General features: G+C 42.4%; 1 protein-coding gene across 1 annotated transcript in view; it reads right to left on the bottom strand.

The window, feature by feature from the left end:
- ARHGEF26 (Rho guanine nucleotide exchange factor 26) overlaps positions 1-13,305 on the bottom strand; it is a 160,576-nt gene extending 147,271 nt beyond the window's left edge. The window contains exons 1-4 of the mRNA XM_073674753.1: positions 12,930-13,305; positions 9,766-10,905; positions 7,825-7,864; positions 1,178-1,320 (exon numbers count right to left, since the gene is read on the bottom strand). Coding sequence (XP_073530854.1) covers positions 1,178-1,320; positions 7,825-7,864; positions 9,766-10,830 — 1,248 coding nt within the window. The 5' untranslated portion in view covers positions 10,831-10,905; positions 12,930-13,305. The remainder of the gene's footprint in view (positions 1-1,177; positions 1,321-7,824; positions 7,865-9,765; positions 10,906-12,929) is intronic.
- Positions 13,306-14,124: the final 819 nt, after the last annotated feature.

Raw genomic sequence — 14,124 nt, 5'->3', positions numbered from 1 at the left:
GGTCTGTGGTCCCCACCTGCAGAACCAGTCCTTTATTGAGGGTGTTTTGATAATTGCCAATAATTTCCATCTTTTGTCTATTCCATTTGCACAACAGCATGTGAAATTGATTGTCAATCAGTGTTGCTTCCTAAGTGGACAGTTTGATTTCACAGAAGTTTGATTTACTTGGAGTTATATTCTGTTGTTTAAGTGTTCCCTTTAGTTTTTTGAGCAAGTGTATATGGTTACTGTTTCCTCTTATACTCTAAAATATCCTGACATGTCATCATCGTTCAGTGGCTACAGTGACAAAGGTGAGTGATGATCACATTGTAATTGTTCCAACTGAGCAAATCCTGTCCAAAAGCCCCATCAATGAATATGAATAATATCAGGGGAATAACTTGCACAGGACTCCCTTCTATTGGACAGAACAAAATAATACAAAAATGAGCTCCTCTTCTGACAAATTCAGCAAGATCATCTATTACAATACACTCATTCGAGTCGAGATACCACCACTAATATGGAATGCCTCAAGACTGGTCAGAGGGAAACAGCCCATGACAATAGACTGCCTTCCAGTCTTCCCCTTACTAGACAGTTTTATTGATAATTTTAATTTTTTTCACTGGCAGTCTCACTGGTTTAGTAATCTGTACTTCATACTCATTCAGCCCATGTTGTCATAGAAATCAAGTTCTCCAGACGCTAACTTCTTGGTGAGCCTGAGATATACAGAAGCCATTCGGAGGAGGCTGAAGTGTAGGGGAAGGGATAGAGCAGCAGTCTAAACCAATCATGGGAAGGTGGGGATGTCTCAGACTACCCACGACTCACCATTACATACTGTAGCCAAGCTGAGGTTACATTACAGCCCTGCATTTATACAGGAGTCCTAAAAGAAAACCAAGGAGCAAATCATCATGACCTTTCGGCACCAATTTACATTCTATTTTTGAACTCATGATTGGGCCTCTGATTTGGGAGAAAAAATTCCAATAATACAACTTTATATGTAAATTGCTACTACAGACGTGTAGGTTGAGCAAAATTACCTTTCATTTTAACAGGTGTTCTCCAGTCTATTAATGCCCAATGGTTATACAACAAGTAATGCAATTATACACTGTATGTGCTCATACAATCAAATTTGATCAGCCAGAGGTTAATGCGTCATATGTGAAATTCTTACCACTGACAGCTGACTCCATGTGGACCTCAGAGGTTTATACAGAACTACAATGCGATCCTCTTTAGGTTCTCTGCCATCTGCTTCCTCATCGGAGTCAATATCTAGAGCCTTCTCCTTGTAGTTTTGATACAGGACGGCATTCTCTGAAAGTAAATTGGTGGCCATATATTAATAAGTGGCACGTGTTCTTTAATCTATATTCGAAAAAAAAATGTCCAAACAGCATCAATACTGAGAAGTTTGGGAGTTCAGCAGCATGTTCCATCTGTTTCCCATCTTCTTGTGTATCAATATGAAAGCCTTTATGGAAACTTCCCTGGCTCAGTGCCAAGATTAAAATAGCCTTCAGCGCCTATGAGTGTACACACTGATAAAAATGCAGGACATTGTATTAATAATGTATGGCTTTGATGGGGGAGTTGACATCTGGATTAGTACTTACAAATGAAGATAAGGCCCACACTATAAGTCCTCAATACAACAAGCTAGGTATGCACTGAAAACATTTAGGATTCAATGCATATAACTAACAGGGTAGGGTACAAGGCGATACTAAAAGTTACCTGGTACAAAAACCATCACAATCTATACAGCAGCTGAGCAAAAGCTCATATTTAAAGAGGTTTGGTCTATATGTAGGTGAGGAAATTAAAGGAGTTTGGTGGGAATCCAAGTCCCTGCACCTTCGCCGATCAACTGACTGAAAGGACCACAAGTCCTCATCTATTGGGGGTGGTGGTGCCTTGTACTGCAGTTTTATCCCATTCACCAAGCACACCCATTACTAAAAGTACAGGGATCTTATACAGTGTATACCACATATCCCAACTTGTTGAGGAATTCAGGCAATGAAAATGCTTGACAAAGAACGCATCTTTAGCGTTCGAAACGCGTTGCCCTGGCTATACTATGTGACTATGGAATCAGTTTTTAAAGAGCTTTTTTCACAATAAAGAAACCTATTTTTGTAACTATTCATGAAGCTGGTAATCCTTTCTCCTTATGCAATGAAAATGGCAGCAGGGTGGCTCAATGGTTAGCACTGTAGCCTTGCATCACTGGGGTCCTGGGTTCAAATCCCACCAAGGACCACATCTGCAATGAATTTGTATATTCTCCCCATGTTTGCGTGGGTCTCCTCTGACACTCCAAAGACATACTGATAGGGAATCTAGATTGTGAGCCCCAATGGGGTCAGTGATGATGATCTCTGCAATTAATGGAGCTATATAAGTGAATAAAACAAAACACAGAGCAGCCAATGGACTATTTCAGCTTCAGCTGCTGTCGTTCGCCACCCAATGGACATACACTAGTGGCGTTACCCATTGTGAGTCTAGTTCTTGAACACCATAATAGCAGGCAGACATATTGGTCTACTGCCAACAAGAGCTTCCTATAAATGTGGAGTTCATGAACTATTGTTCACTGCTGTCATATAGTTATAATATAAGGACATTTATCACACTGGTTTTGAGAACTCTGGGACCCTGCTCCAGTGACCGTGAAGAAGCCTAGCGTTCAGGACCCCAGCAATAATCCAATTATCATCTATCCTGTGGATAAGTGATATATGTTGTTTATGAGACTTCCATTAATGCTGAAGTGGGGACTGTTTACAAACAGCCAGGTCTTTCTCTGGCAGAAACGTGCAGTATATACAGTATACTACTGGTTGTCTATTTATTCGGATGGTTGCAATGTAAGGCCACGTGCCCACGGTGAGTATTTGGTCAGTATTTTACCTCAGTATTTGTAAACCAAAACCAGGAGTGGGACAATAAGAGGACAAGTATAGTAGAAACACCTGCACTCAACTTCTGGTTTTAGCTTACAAATACTGACCAAATACTCAACGTGCGCACTTGGCCTTATAGTACGTATCCCCATTGGTACCAGGAATCAAATATCACCAGAGGTTTTAAGAGCTGGAACCCTCAGCTTCATTTTGGTGTTAAAATTAAAAATTTTTTTTTTTTTTTTTTTTTATAATCAATTTTAGGTAACTTAGTATTATATTAGGCATTATGAGCCTCCCTGCTATTCCCTTACCCCGGCTCACAAGTAGGAAATTAATGACTACATTTTTTTTGCACATTCTTTTCAGCGGCCTCACGCACCAAACAGGTTAAGAAAAAAAATAGGGTTGTGTTGTTGCCATAGGAACCACTTTTAGCCATTTTCTGAGATGTGCTGGAAAAATGAAACAGGAACTTACAACTGATTTATTAATTAGCAGAGTAGTATGAAGTCATTACAGAAAATCTCGCACTGCACAGAGCTGCGCTACATGTGCACTGAACAGAAACAAAACCTTTGTGACAAATTGGGCTGTCACTTTTTTGTACTTTAGTCTTTGGGCAAGCGGCCAATATCTAGACAGCATACATTCACAGCAGTGTTTGTATGGCAGCCGTGAAAGCCTAGCAACCACCGAGAACACACCATGGCAGGCTGCGCTGGATTACATATGGAGTCTGTGTAGCATTTACCTCAAACAGTAAGTAGGCGATATCATGTCACAATTGCCTACAATTAACAGAAGTAAAAGTGGTGTAACTTCATACAGTAACAATATCTACAACACAAGACAATGCAAAGATTATAATCTCTTAAAGCACCAGTACCACTTTCTCTGGATTATTAGGGTAATTAGGGTATGTGCACACTGTCCGGAGCCGCCTGCAGCCCTGACACTGTGGAATAGCCTCCGGTGGCTTTCGCTCATTATGCAAATGAGCGGCGCCATTTTATTTTTTTTTCACATGTGGACTTTCCTCATAGAGGTTAGGTCTATGGGGAAAGCCCGCATGGGGACCCGCACAAGAAATTGGCATGCTGCGGTCTGGAAAAGTCAGCATCCATGGGTGAGCCACAGATGCACAAAGACGCATAGTGGACATGGGATTTCTACAAATCCCATCCACTATGCTGTAACATCTGGACGCTGTTATTCCTGGATAGAACATGTAGCCATTGGGCAGTTCAGATGCCCAGTTCTTTTGGGGTTTTTTTTGCAGATACTTGGTCTGTAGGCCATGTATGGCACAGATGACAATGGCTGCTGTCCACTTTCCACTGACTGATTGGAGAAGCTTGCATATGAGAAAAACTGATGAAACACTAATAGTAACTGCTCTGTCAGACGAACGTATATAATCAGTCCTCGTACCTTCTGCGTGTAAGTGCACATAGCCGATTTTCCAAATGAACAGTATAAAAAAAACTAAATAAATTGCAACATGCACAGTTCTGGTTCATTTTACAAACAAGAAAAATGTGTTCCATAAAGGCAGTTCAGGCACCTGTCCACAATGCGGACAAGCACAAAAGAGCTGCACATACAGCTAGTCACAATAGCTCGGGGATGTGAAGAGCATGATTTTCAATATGGCCGTCTTTATCCAGCCTAGCCTATTATCTAAGATGCCGGGGCTAGCCTATTATCTAAGATGCCGGGGCTAGCCTATTATCTAAGATGCCGGGGCTAGCCTATTATCTAAGATGCCGGGGCTAGCCTATTATCTAAGATGCCGGGGCTAGCCTATTATCTAAGAGCCCGGCCAAGCCTATTATCTAACACACTCATCAAACATGATCAAAATTTGATCCAAAACACCAATGAAAATTGTTTTTCACGTATGCAAAAAAAAAAAAAAACGGATGTGTGAAACTAGGATGCAACCCTCAAAATCTTGCATTGGTGTTTGCATCACAGAATGATCCAGTATGCCTGATCATTGTTTCTCGTGACAGCCGATGATGGCCTGAGATTGTACCTTACAGATTAAATTTTTGGTAGATTCTGGCATAAATTATCAGGATTTGCCGACAATTATCTAATTTATGTAAGTAGGGCAGCAAAAGTTATGGAGCATAACATGTAATACATTATAAAGCACGGTTCACATGGACATCATGGCTTCTGTCTACAACAAAGCATGCAATCAGTTATCAAAAAACTAGATATGATGGTAAAAATAGCTATGCACTATTCAAAAAACACAACCATTTCTTAGATGGAGACAAATCCCAAAATTCAAGGTATGTAGTGAATGGCTATTAGTAGACCACATGGGCCTACTAAAAACAGCTCATTCAACAAGGAGACCAAGGTAACTTAACGTGTCACCAGAAAAAAATGCTGTTAATCTGCAGGTTAATAGCGTTATTATCCTGCCCAGTGCCAACACTTAGCCAAACGCTGCGGGGAGAAAATTAACTTTATTCCCCCAGGGCAGCGTTCCGATATCAGTGGGGGTGGGGGCGCCGTGGGTTGTCACCGCACTGAATATACAGAGTGGCGGCTGTAACCGCGCCCCTGCCCCAACTAACATTGGCTCTGCATTGGGGCCGGCTGTTAGTCAGGGCCGGGGGCGCGTTTACAACTGCCGCTCTGTATACTCAGAGCTGTGACTGAACCAGCACTTGCACCGCTCCGTGGCTGAAATCTGTTTGCTGCAGGGAGTAATAAAATTATTTTTTTCCCCGCAGCGTTCGGCTAAGTGCAGGCGCCGGGCAGGTTAGTAACGCTATTAACCTGCAGATTAACCCCATATCTGCAGGTTAATAGTGCTTTCTTATGATGACAGGTTCCCTTTAAAGGAAGCAGAAAAGAATTCTTTGGCTTATGTATGTTTTTTCATATTAAAGATTTGTCTAGGGCTAAACAAATGATGACCTATCCATAAGATGGATCATCAATATGAACCCTGCCACCACAACTGATTACAGAGGAAATCTGATTCAGCAGCAGGCATAAATAAGCGATGTATGGAGCAGAACACTGCAGCTACGCACATATTAGGTGGACAGTGACGAGTACTTCAGTTTTCCCATTGACTTGAATGGGAGAAATAAAAAATGTACGAAGTTGCTGTGTTTGCCCTGTATATTGCCTGTATCCACTGTTTTCTCCATGTGTTGCTTACAGTAAATTTGAAGTATAAGACATTAAAGAAGCACTTCTCCCATCAAAGTTTTTATCCTCTTAACACATTGCAATCATCATATTATACAGCACTGTGTACTTACAATTGCTCATTTTGCCTTTCTACCCAGCTAATTCTTCTCTTTTCTCAGCTCTATGTAGAAACAAGAAGTCTCCTGTCCCTGCATTTATCATTCTCCTCTTCAACTCCTGACCCAGCTGCTCCGCTCCTCCCCCTGCCAGGGACTTTTGCAGTGACTGATAAGTCATACAGTGAAAATTGACCTCCAGTCTCTACATAGAACTGGGTAGAAGGGCAAAATGAGCAATTGTAAGTACACAGCGCTATATAATATGATGACTGCAATATATTAAGAGGATAAAACGTTGATGGGAGTGCTTCTTTAAATTATAATATGGAAGATATTGCCTGTATAGTGGTGAACAGGATATGGGTTGCCTCAAGACCAGTCATCATAAAACCTGGGTACCTCCTACACTGTCCAAGATCTAATAATTATAGATATGGTTTATGGGGAATCTGGCACTATCCCGTGCCCTTAACACGGATGCTTGGATATTCAGGACTTGGACAATATACCTGACTTTTTTCTGCATGTAAAACACAGGACCTGGTCTTGTCTATGTGCGTCTCTTCAGTGTCTGCCAGGTGGTTTCACAATTAGAAAGGATCTAAGTGTATCAGCTCGGGCACTGAACACGATGTTCCACAGTGCACTGACCGTACAACAAGCACTCACACAATATGGACTGAAAACAAAACTAAAGAAGGGAAGGAATGTCTCCTCATGTGTACCTACCATTGGGTGCACTAACCCTGCCCAGCACAAAAATAACACTAACTGAAAATATATGTTCACTATGCAGTCTAATAAATTCAGTGCCAATACAACTCTTACAATATTTCTCATTAACATTATCCAGTAGACTTTTTAGATTCCCTAATAAACATTATATACTTTGTTCTTGAGCAGCCGTCCATGAATATGTTAGGAAGGAAGAGGGTGACCACACCAAAGCTTCTCGTTTCTGTGGAGGCAGGCATTTTTAACCACCAGTCTGCAAATGTTGTGCACCACTACCACAGCTAATATATCTGAGCATCTCCAGCAATGGAGTTAAACAATGTGTGTATGTATATATTTTTTTATTATGGAAATAGGCAAAAGACACATATCGATTCTCCTCCAGAGGTCTTTTTATACATAGGTAAATATTTTTCATTATTCTGGTCAGCACAGTGAAATATTTTTAGATTCTCTTCTTCGAGTCCCATTATCTGATTTGGCTCACTCTCCTAGTGATGTAATACAGTGCACAGTACTCGCTTATACACTTACTGATAAGTAAGCACACCCTGTGCACTGTGCTCATTCAGATCAATCAGGAGTTAAGGTTAAGTCGTCCATACACATTAACTTTGCCATCTAATCCTGATTTATACTCTATAACGAACTGTTCACATAGTGGCCATCAGCAGTCATATCTGATCACCCCCAAACCACACTGAACAGTCTGATGGGTACAACTGCTGTAAAGATAGGCTACTTTCATCCTGAACAGTTACTACATCTAAATTCAGGATTGAGAAGACACAAAACTGGCCACTGGAAGAGGATGGTTCAACCCAACAGTCATAGATAGCCCTTCATGCTGCAAGCAACTGATGTTCCATAAATTCATCCCTTCAACATACCTTCTCCATCGAATGTCCCTTGTCCTCGTAGAATTTTGCGCTTCAGAAAACAAGAAAAAAAAAATAAGACAGGTATAAATGTGAGTATTATAGTAGTGTCAATCGAACTACGGAAAACAGGGAGATAAGAAGTTACTTATGTACTTAAGTAAACACAGTAAATAACACGTAGGATCAATGAGGACAGTGCTGGCTACATACACAACATACTACATAGCCTCCAGTCTGTGGCACTCTGAGTATGCGCAGACATCGCTATCAGGGCACAATGGGAGTTGTAGTTTTGCAATTGCTGGAGAGCAAGATCTTGGGGACTACTGTTGTAAAAAAAATATGAATGGTGGACAGGCATGCTCCAATCAGTGATTAAAGGGAAGGGACACAAACGACTGATATACGAAGCCTCTTAGGATATGTTCATACGTTGAGTTTTTGCTGCGTTTTTTTTCAGCAGGCAAAACCTGCTCTCTTGGCAATAAAGAAGCTGCTTGAAAAAATAAGGTATTGCTGCGTTTTTTGCTTCAATGTTCAGGTGCATTTGTCTCTTGTGCATGCTGATACAGTTTAGTGCCTGTTGTTCCTGAGTTTTCTAACCAAAAACACAGCAAAACCTGATAACTGCGTTTTTGCACTTGCTCATTGCTTTCTATGGGTGAAAAAAATGCTGCAAAAAAACTGAAAGAAGTGACATGCTGCAGTATTCAAAAACGCAGCAATTTTCCAATTCACTCAGGAAAAAAACAGTGTGTGTGCATGAAATTTCTGAAATCTCATAGCTTTGGCTGGTAGTGTAAAACGCAGCTTAAAATTTGCATTAAGAAACACAGCAAAAAACACAACATGTGAACATAGCCCTACACTATTTTTTCCTTAAATAGACACAGCTTCTACTAGTAAGGCGAGAATGCTAAACGTACAGACAGTAATGAAATACTCATATGAAGTGCCTTACAATGTTCTAAAGTAACAAAAAGAAGCCAGTGACTGGCTGCAGTGGACACCACTCCATGTCGAGACATCATTGTGAGACCATAGGTGAGTCAACCACCAGGAAAGTGTCATAACTTAAAATACCACGGTGGGGGGGACGTTTATTTCACCAGCGGAATGGTATCACTACTGCAAGTTCTCTGCCCCTAATAAAATTCTTAGCAGCCGCTGTCTTCTGCTCTTCCGCTCCAGCCTCCTGCTATTCTGAAAGAACTATTCTAGAGATTTGACCTACAATCATTTAATATTTTGTTACTTTATAGTTTTCATCTCTTATTTCTTGCCCGTTTTTCCCCTGTGATTATCTATCTACTGTCTTTCAAAAATCAGAGAGTCCCCTCGCCCCAGATATTGGCACTAGATTTACCTCGTTCTGAATTCTGAGAATCAGTCAACATCCCTGTCTACTTTTGTAAGTACTTGTATTCTTCATCATATAACTTTTCGGGAACATATTTTTCTTAGACACTCAGTTCCTCTGTATTCCTCTAGGACAGGGGTGGGGAATCTTTTTTCTGCCAAGGGCCATTTGGATATTTATACCATCCTTTGGGGGGGGCGCACAAATTGCATGCTAACTCTGCCCTCAAAGAACATCCAGATGATGGCGCTAGTTTCAGGACGGAATCTTTCAATGCACGTTCCTCGGGGTTCAGTAGTGAACACTGCGTTCGTGCAAATGCTCACGGAGAAATTAAAGAGTTGGTGGCCGTCAAAATACAGCTGCCGGCCCAAGCAAAGCAGTCAACAGGACTCTGCCTCAGGTCTTCTTAAAAAGTCAAAAGTAGCAAACATGAAGCCAAAGTTCATTAATCAAGAAATATTATCAAGGCATAAAGAAAATATGAAGCATGAGGACTGGATGACACATTGGTTCATGTTATCATTGGATTAGTTATAGATTAACAGAAGTCAAACACTACTAGTTATTGCATAGACAGAAATACTTACTCTTATTCTTCCCAAACTTGAAAATCGTTCTTTATCCTCTACAACAGCTTTGAGAATTGGTTGAGACATTCTATTATTCTTCTTCCTATCAAATGAATTATTAAAATCAACACCACTAACTACTGCCCTTCGATATGAGGTGGACCTAAGTCCTCTACGCAGCGAGCCTGGGCTTTCAGTCTCTGCATCTCCATCTCCATCTCCCATAGTGGCCACCCGACTACTGGTACTGGTCTCTACCATGCTTCGAGTCTTAAGCAACCTTCTGCAAGGCTCCATGTTCTGACTGTTCTGTGCGCTATTTTTATTTGCCGCCAACTTTATATCTGAGGCTAAGTCTTTGGGAATGATTTGTCGCTCCCCCACTTTGAGAGACACGGCACTATTTGTACTCAGAACGATGGACTGCCTTTCTGGGTTGGATGGGACTCTTTGCAGTGGCTGTTTTTCTTCTACAGGTGATTTTGGAGAACTAGGGAAAGAATCTGAAATTAAAAGATCCGTGTCCTGTGTTAGCCGAGATTGACAGCAGTTATTAGTGGTGACCATCCCATTAGATACCAGTCCAGCACTGGATCCAAACACAATCTTCTCTTGGTCAGGAGTTAGTGTCACATTACTAGATGTCCTCCTAGAAAGCATTGGTTTTTGGGTTGTAGAAGAAAGGTTTTCACCGTTAGTAAAAGTAATAGAATTATTAGAAACCACTTTTAAGACCTGAGATGATCGCCTGCGACTTGGGGACAAGGATTCATATTCCAGGGATAGGGATGTTGATGGGTGTAATTTCCCATTAGGACGGTGCAAGTAAGTTTCTCCTTGGTGATGTATCCTGCTCTCTGGAGAAGTTGTAATCCTTTCGGCAGGTTGAGTCACTGTAAAACACTGCTTGTCCTCCACTGGGAAGTCAGTAATAAGCAATCCATTCGGGCTCTGATAAGACTGTGGTCTTGGTTTGGGGCTGTAGTACAGTCCCTCTCCGTGCGATACATGAGAATTAGCTTTCCTCCACAATGGAACAAACTTAACATCACTGGGAAACTCCACCTCACTTTCTGCCTCCATAGCAACGTTTGTTCATTCTTCAAAAGCCACCAAAATCCTAATGAAGGTCATGGAACCTCCAGCAATCTGCCATTCCTAGAAAAGAGATATTGTCAGCACTGAGCTTAATACTCATTTGATTTCTAACATGTTCGGCCAAATCACATATTTTAAAGATAAAAGTACTGAACTTCTTAGCTTCAGTCATGAGACAACACAGAATGAGCTACTTTAGCTAATCACCATCACAACTTACAACTTCAGGCCAATTTGTAACAATGTAGCAAATGTACAAAATTCTTTACAAAAAACAAACAAACATTCTACAGGTTCGTTACCTTCGTTTTCATATCTGTGCAAGAGAGTAGAAGTGAAAACTAGAGAAAGTACATGATGCTCTATAGGTTTGCCCAAGTTTACACAGATTTTATCCCATAAGCAGATCGCTAGGCTGATAATTTACCAAGTGCTGAGGCAGGGGTGAAATACAAAATAATTAGAAAATCGTTAGGTTTTTTTCTGCACAAGGTGTATGGAGCTATTTTGGTAAATGAGATGTTTTGGGTTTTTTCAGCCACATTCACAAAAATACAAAATGCTGCAATAATAGGGAATTATAATCCCTATTTACACTCTCTGATCATAGTAAAGAAATTTATGAGAAAATGAGCATACTCCACTGGATTACAAATGGCAATCATCACTACAATCTGTAATTACCATGCAAATCTGTGTATCCTCAGGGTTTATTTCACAAGAAAACCTGAGCATTAATGCATTGGGAGCTCAAGTAACCACATTCACAGCCAATAGTGAGAGGAAATATACAGTACAATAGAAGAAAGGGATAAATCCCCTTCACTTGCTCTATAAAGACTCCAGGATAATAAGTACACCCTGGCAGCAGATTTCCCATGAAATACTTTTCACAAACCAGTGATTCCTTATTTTTGACAGTGAGCCTCACATACAATCCCTCCTCACCTTGTGTGATGAAGGAAAACCAATCTGTCATAAAAGCAAAGTTTGTTCTCAGGCTTGTGCTAAAAACAATGAAAAGAAAGAGTGGAACCCTACTGGGTGACAGATGAAAGTGGGAAAAGTACGTGTAGTGATTCTGCCATGCTGGGACGGTGGCAGGTGCGACATATGAGCTGATCTGTGGTCAGACATCATCCTACAAGTGACAGCAGGAAAGTAACAGAACACCTCATCCATAACAGATCCTGACCGGCCCATAAAGTGGAGAAGAAAGCTTGCTCACCTGCAGGGACACCCAACACCTCACCTGCCATGGAGGGGAAAGCTGCCCAGAATGGCCATTTAGGAACACTGGGTCTTGTAGTGAGGAGCAGAGATACAGTGGAGAATAACAGTAGTGTGATATACAGAGCCAGCAGTAAGGATATGCTGGGACTTGCAGTGCAAGAAATCACTGGCAATATGGAAAAGCTAAAGAATATAAACTAGGGTTTCAGGTACATGGCAAAAAAACATGTGAGGACTGTCATGATATGCTGGGCCTTATACTGAACAGGATAAACTGTAAAAACCATGATTTGTAGATCAGTACTGGGAGGGTATGCTGGGATTAGTAGTGCAGTGCTTGAATGGTATGCTGGGATTTGTAGTACAGTGCTGAAAGGGTGTGCTGGGATATGTAGTACAGGGCTGGGATTTGTAGTGCAGTACTGAGAGGGTGTGCTGGGATTTGTAGTGCAGTACTGAGAGGGTGTGCTGGGATTTGTAGTGCAGTACTGAGAGGGTGTGCTGGGATTTGTAGTGCAGTACTGAGAGGGTGTGCTGGGATTTGTAGTGCAGTACTGAGAGGGTGTGCTGGGATTTGTAGTGCAGTACTGAGAGGGTGTGCTGGGATTTGTAGTGCAGTACTGAGAGGGTGTGCTGGGATTTGTAGTGCAGTGGTGGGAGAGTGTGCTGGGATTTGTAGTCAGGGCTATAGGGGAATGCTGGGATTTGTAGTGCAGAGGGTATGCTGGGATTTGTAGTGCAGTGGTGGGAGAGTGTGCTGCCATTTGTAGTGCAGTGGTGGGAGAGTGTGCTGCCATTTGTAGTGCAGATGGTATGCTGGCACTCAGGGCACTGATTTGTTGGTTGCCTACCTGAGATCCGGATGACTCTTCTCACTGGCATCTCAGTGATTTCAGCACAAACTTCTGACAGCTCCCAGCCTCCGTACTATCACCCCCAGCAGACACCAGGCAGGACATGCTGCGCTCCCCAGTGAGAGGCTGTGAGACAGTGTCCCGTTGCTTGGTTCAGCTCCTCCTGTCAGTAGCACGGGCACAGCTCCACCTGCACAGGGTGGAGGGAAGGTTGTCTGCGTCCTCTGGGAGGGACGAGCTCAGAGTCCAGCGGCAACAGATAGAATGACGGCGGTATGGCGCAGGAGCAGCTGGGTACGCAGTGTCCGGAGCTACTGTCTGCAGGACGCCGCTACAACTCCTGCTCCACTACGCAGCCATTCCTACAGTGCGCCACCTAGTGCTGCTGGCAGGTACTGTATCAGAGAGACACGCACAAAGAAAACTACTTCATAGGGATTGTAATAGTGCGCCACCTAGTGGCGAGTCATACTCACTGGCCAAACGGACAGCTGTGTTCTTACAGGGTGCAGTAAAGGGTCTGCCACCATATCCCGCTCAGAGGTTAGTGCTGCCCCCGCAGTAAATCAGCACAAGGGACTACGAGAGGAGGGACCCCCGTTTTTTTTAGAATAATGTCTATGGACATTTGCATTTTATTAATGAGCCACATGTGAAGCAGTAAAGAATAAGGAAAAATAACTACAGATAGAACAAATATATAATAATAAAAACACACAAGAACAGTTTTGGAATGTAAAAAATAATACATCTTGTTTCTTAGAACACTATTAGTTGTAAGTGAAGTGTCTTCTTTCTCCATTCATGCACACTGGCATTTCACAGTGATTTACCTGGTCTGAGAAATGACATGTTCTGTTCATTAGATCTTCGTCCGCCCCAGGTTAGGTTCCCCAGGCTAGGTTCCCCAGGCTAGGTTCCCCAGGCTAGGTTCCCCAGGTTAGGTTCCCCAAGCTAGGTTCCCCAGGTTAGGTTCCCCAGGCTAGATTCCCCAGGCTAGGTTCCCCAGGCTAGATTCCCCAGGTTAGGTTCCACAGGCTAGGTTCCCCAGGCTAGGTTCCCCAGGTTAGGTTCCCCAGGCTAGGTTCCCCAGGTTAGGTTCCCCAGGTTAGGTTCCCCAGGCTAGGTTCCCCAGGCTAGATTCCCCAGGTTAGGTTCCCCAGGCTAGGTTCCCCAGGTTAGGTTCCCCAGG

The sequence above is a fragment of the Phyllobates terribilis genome, unplaced genomic scaffold, assembly GCF_046119375.1.
Source record: "Phyllobates terribilis strain yellow unplaced genomic scaffold, ASM4611937v1 Scaffold_3__8_contigs__length_932513732, whole genome shotgun sequence".
In the NCBI taxonomy this organism is placed as follows: domain Eukaryota; kingdom Metazoa; phylum Chordata; class Amphibia; order Anura; family Dendrobatidae; genus Phyllobates; species Phyllobates terribilis.
Note: the sequence above shows the minus strand (reverse complement) of the source record. Positions and strands in the feature narration are given on the sequence as shown.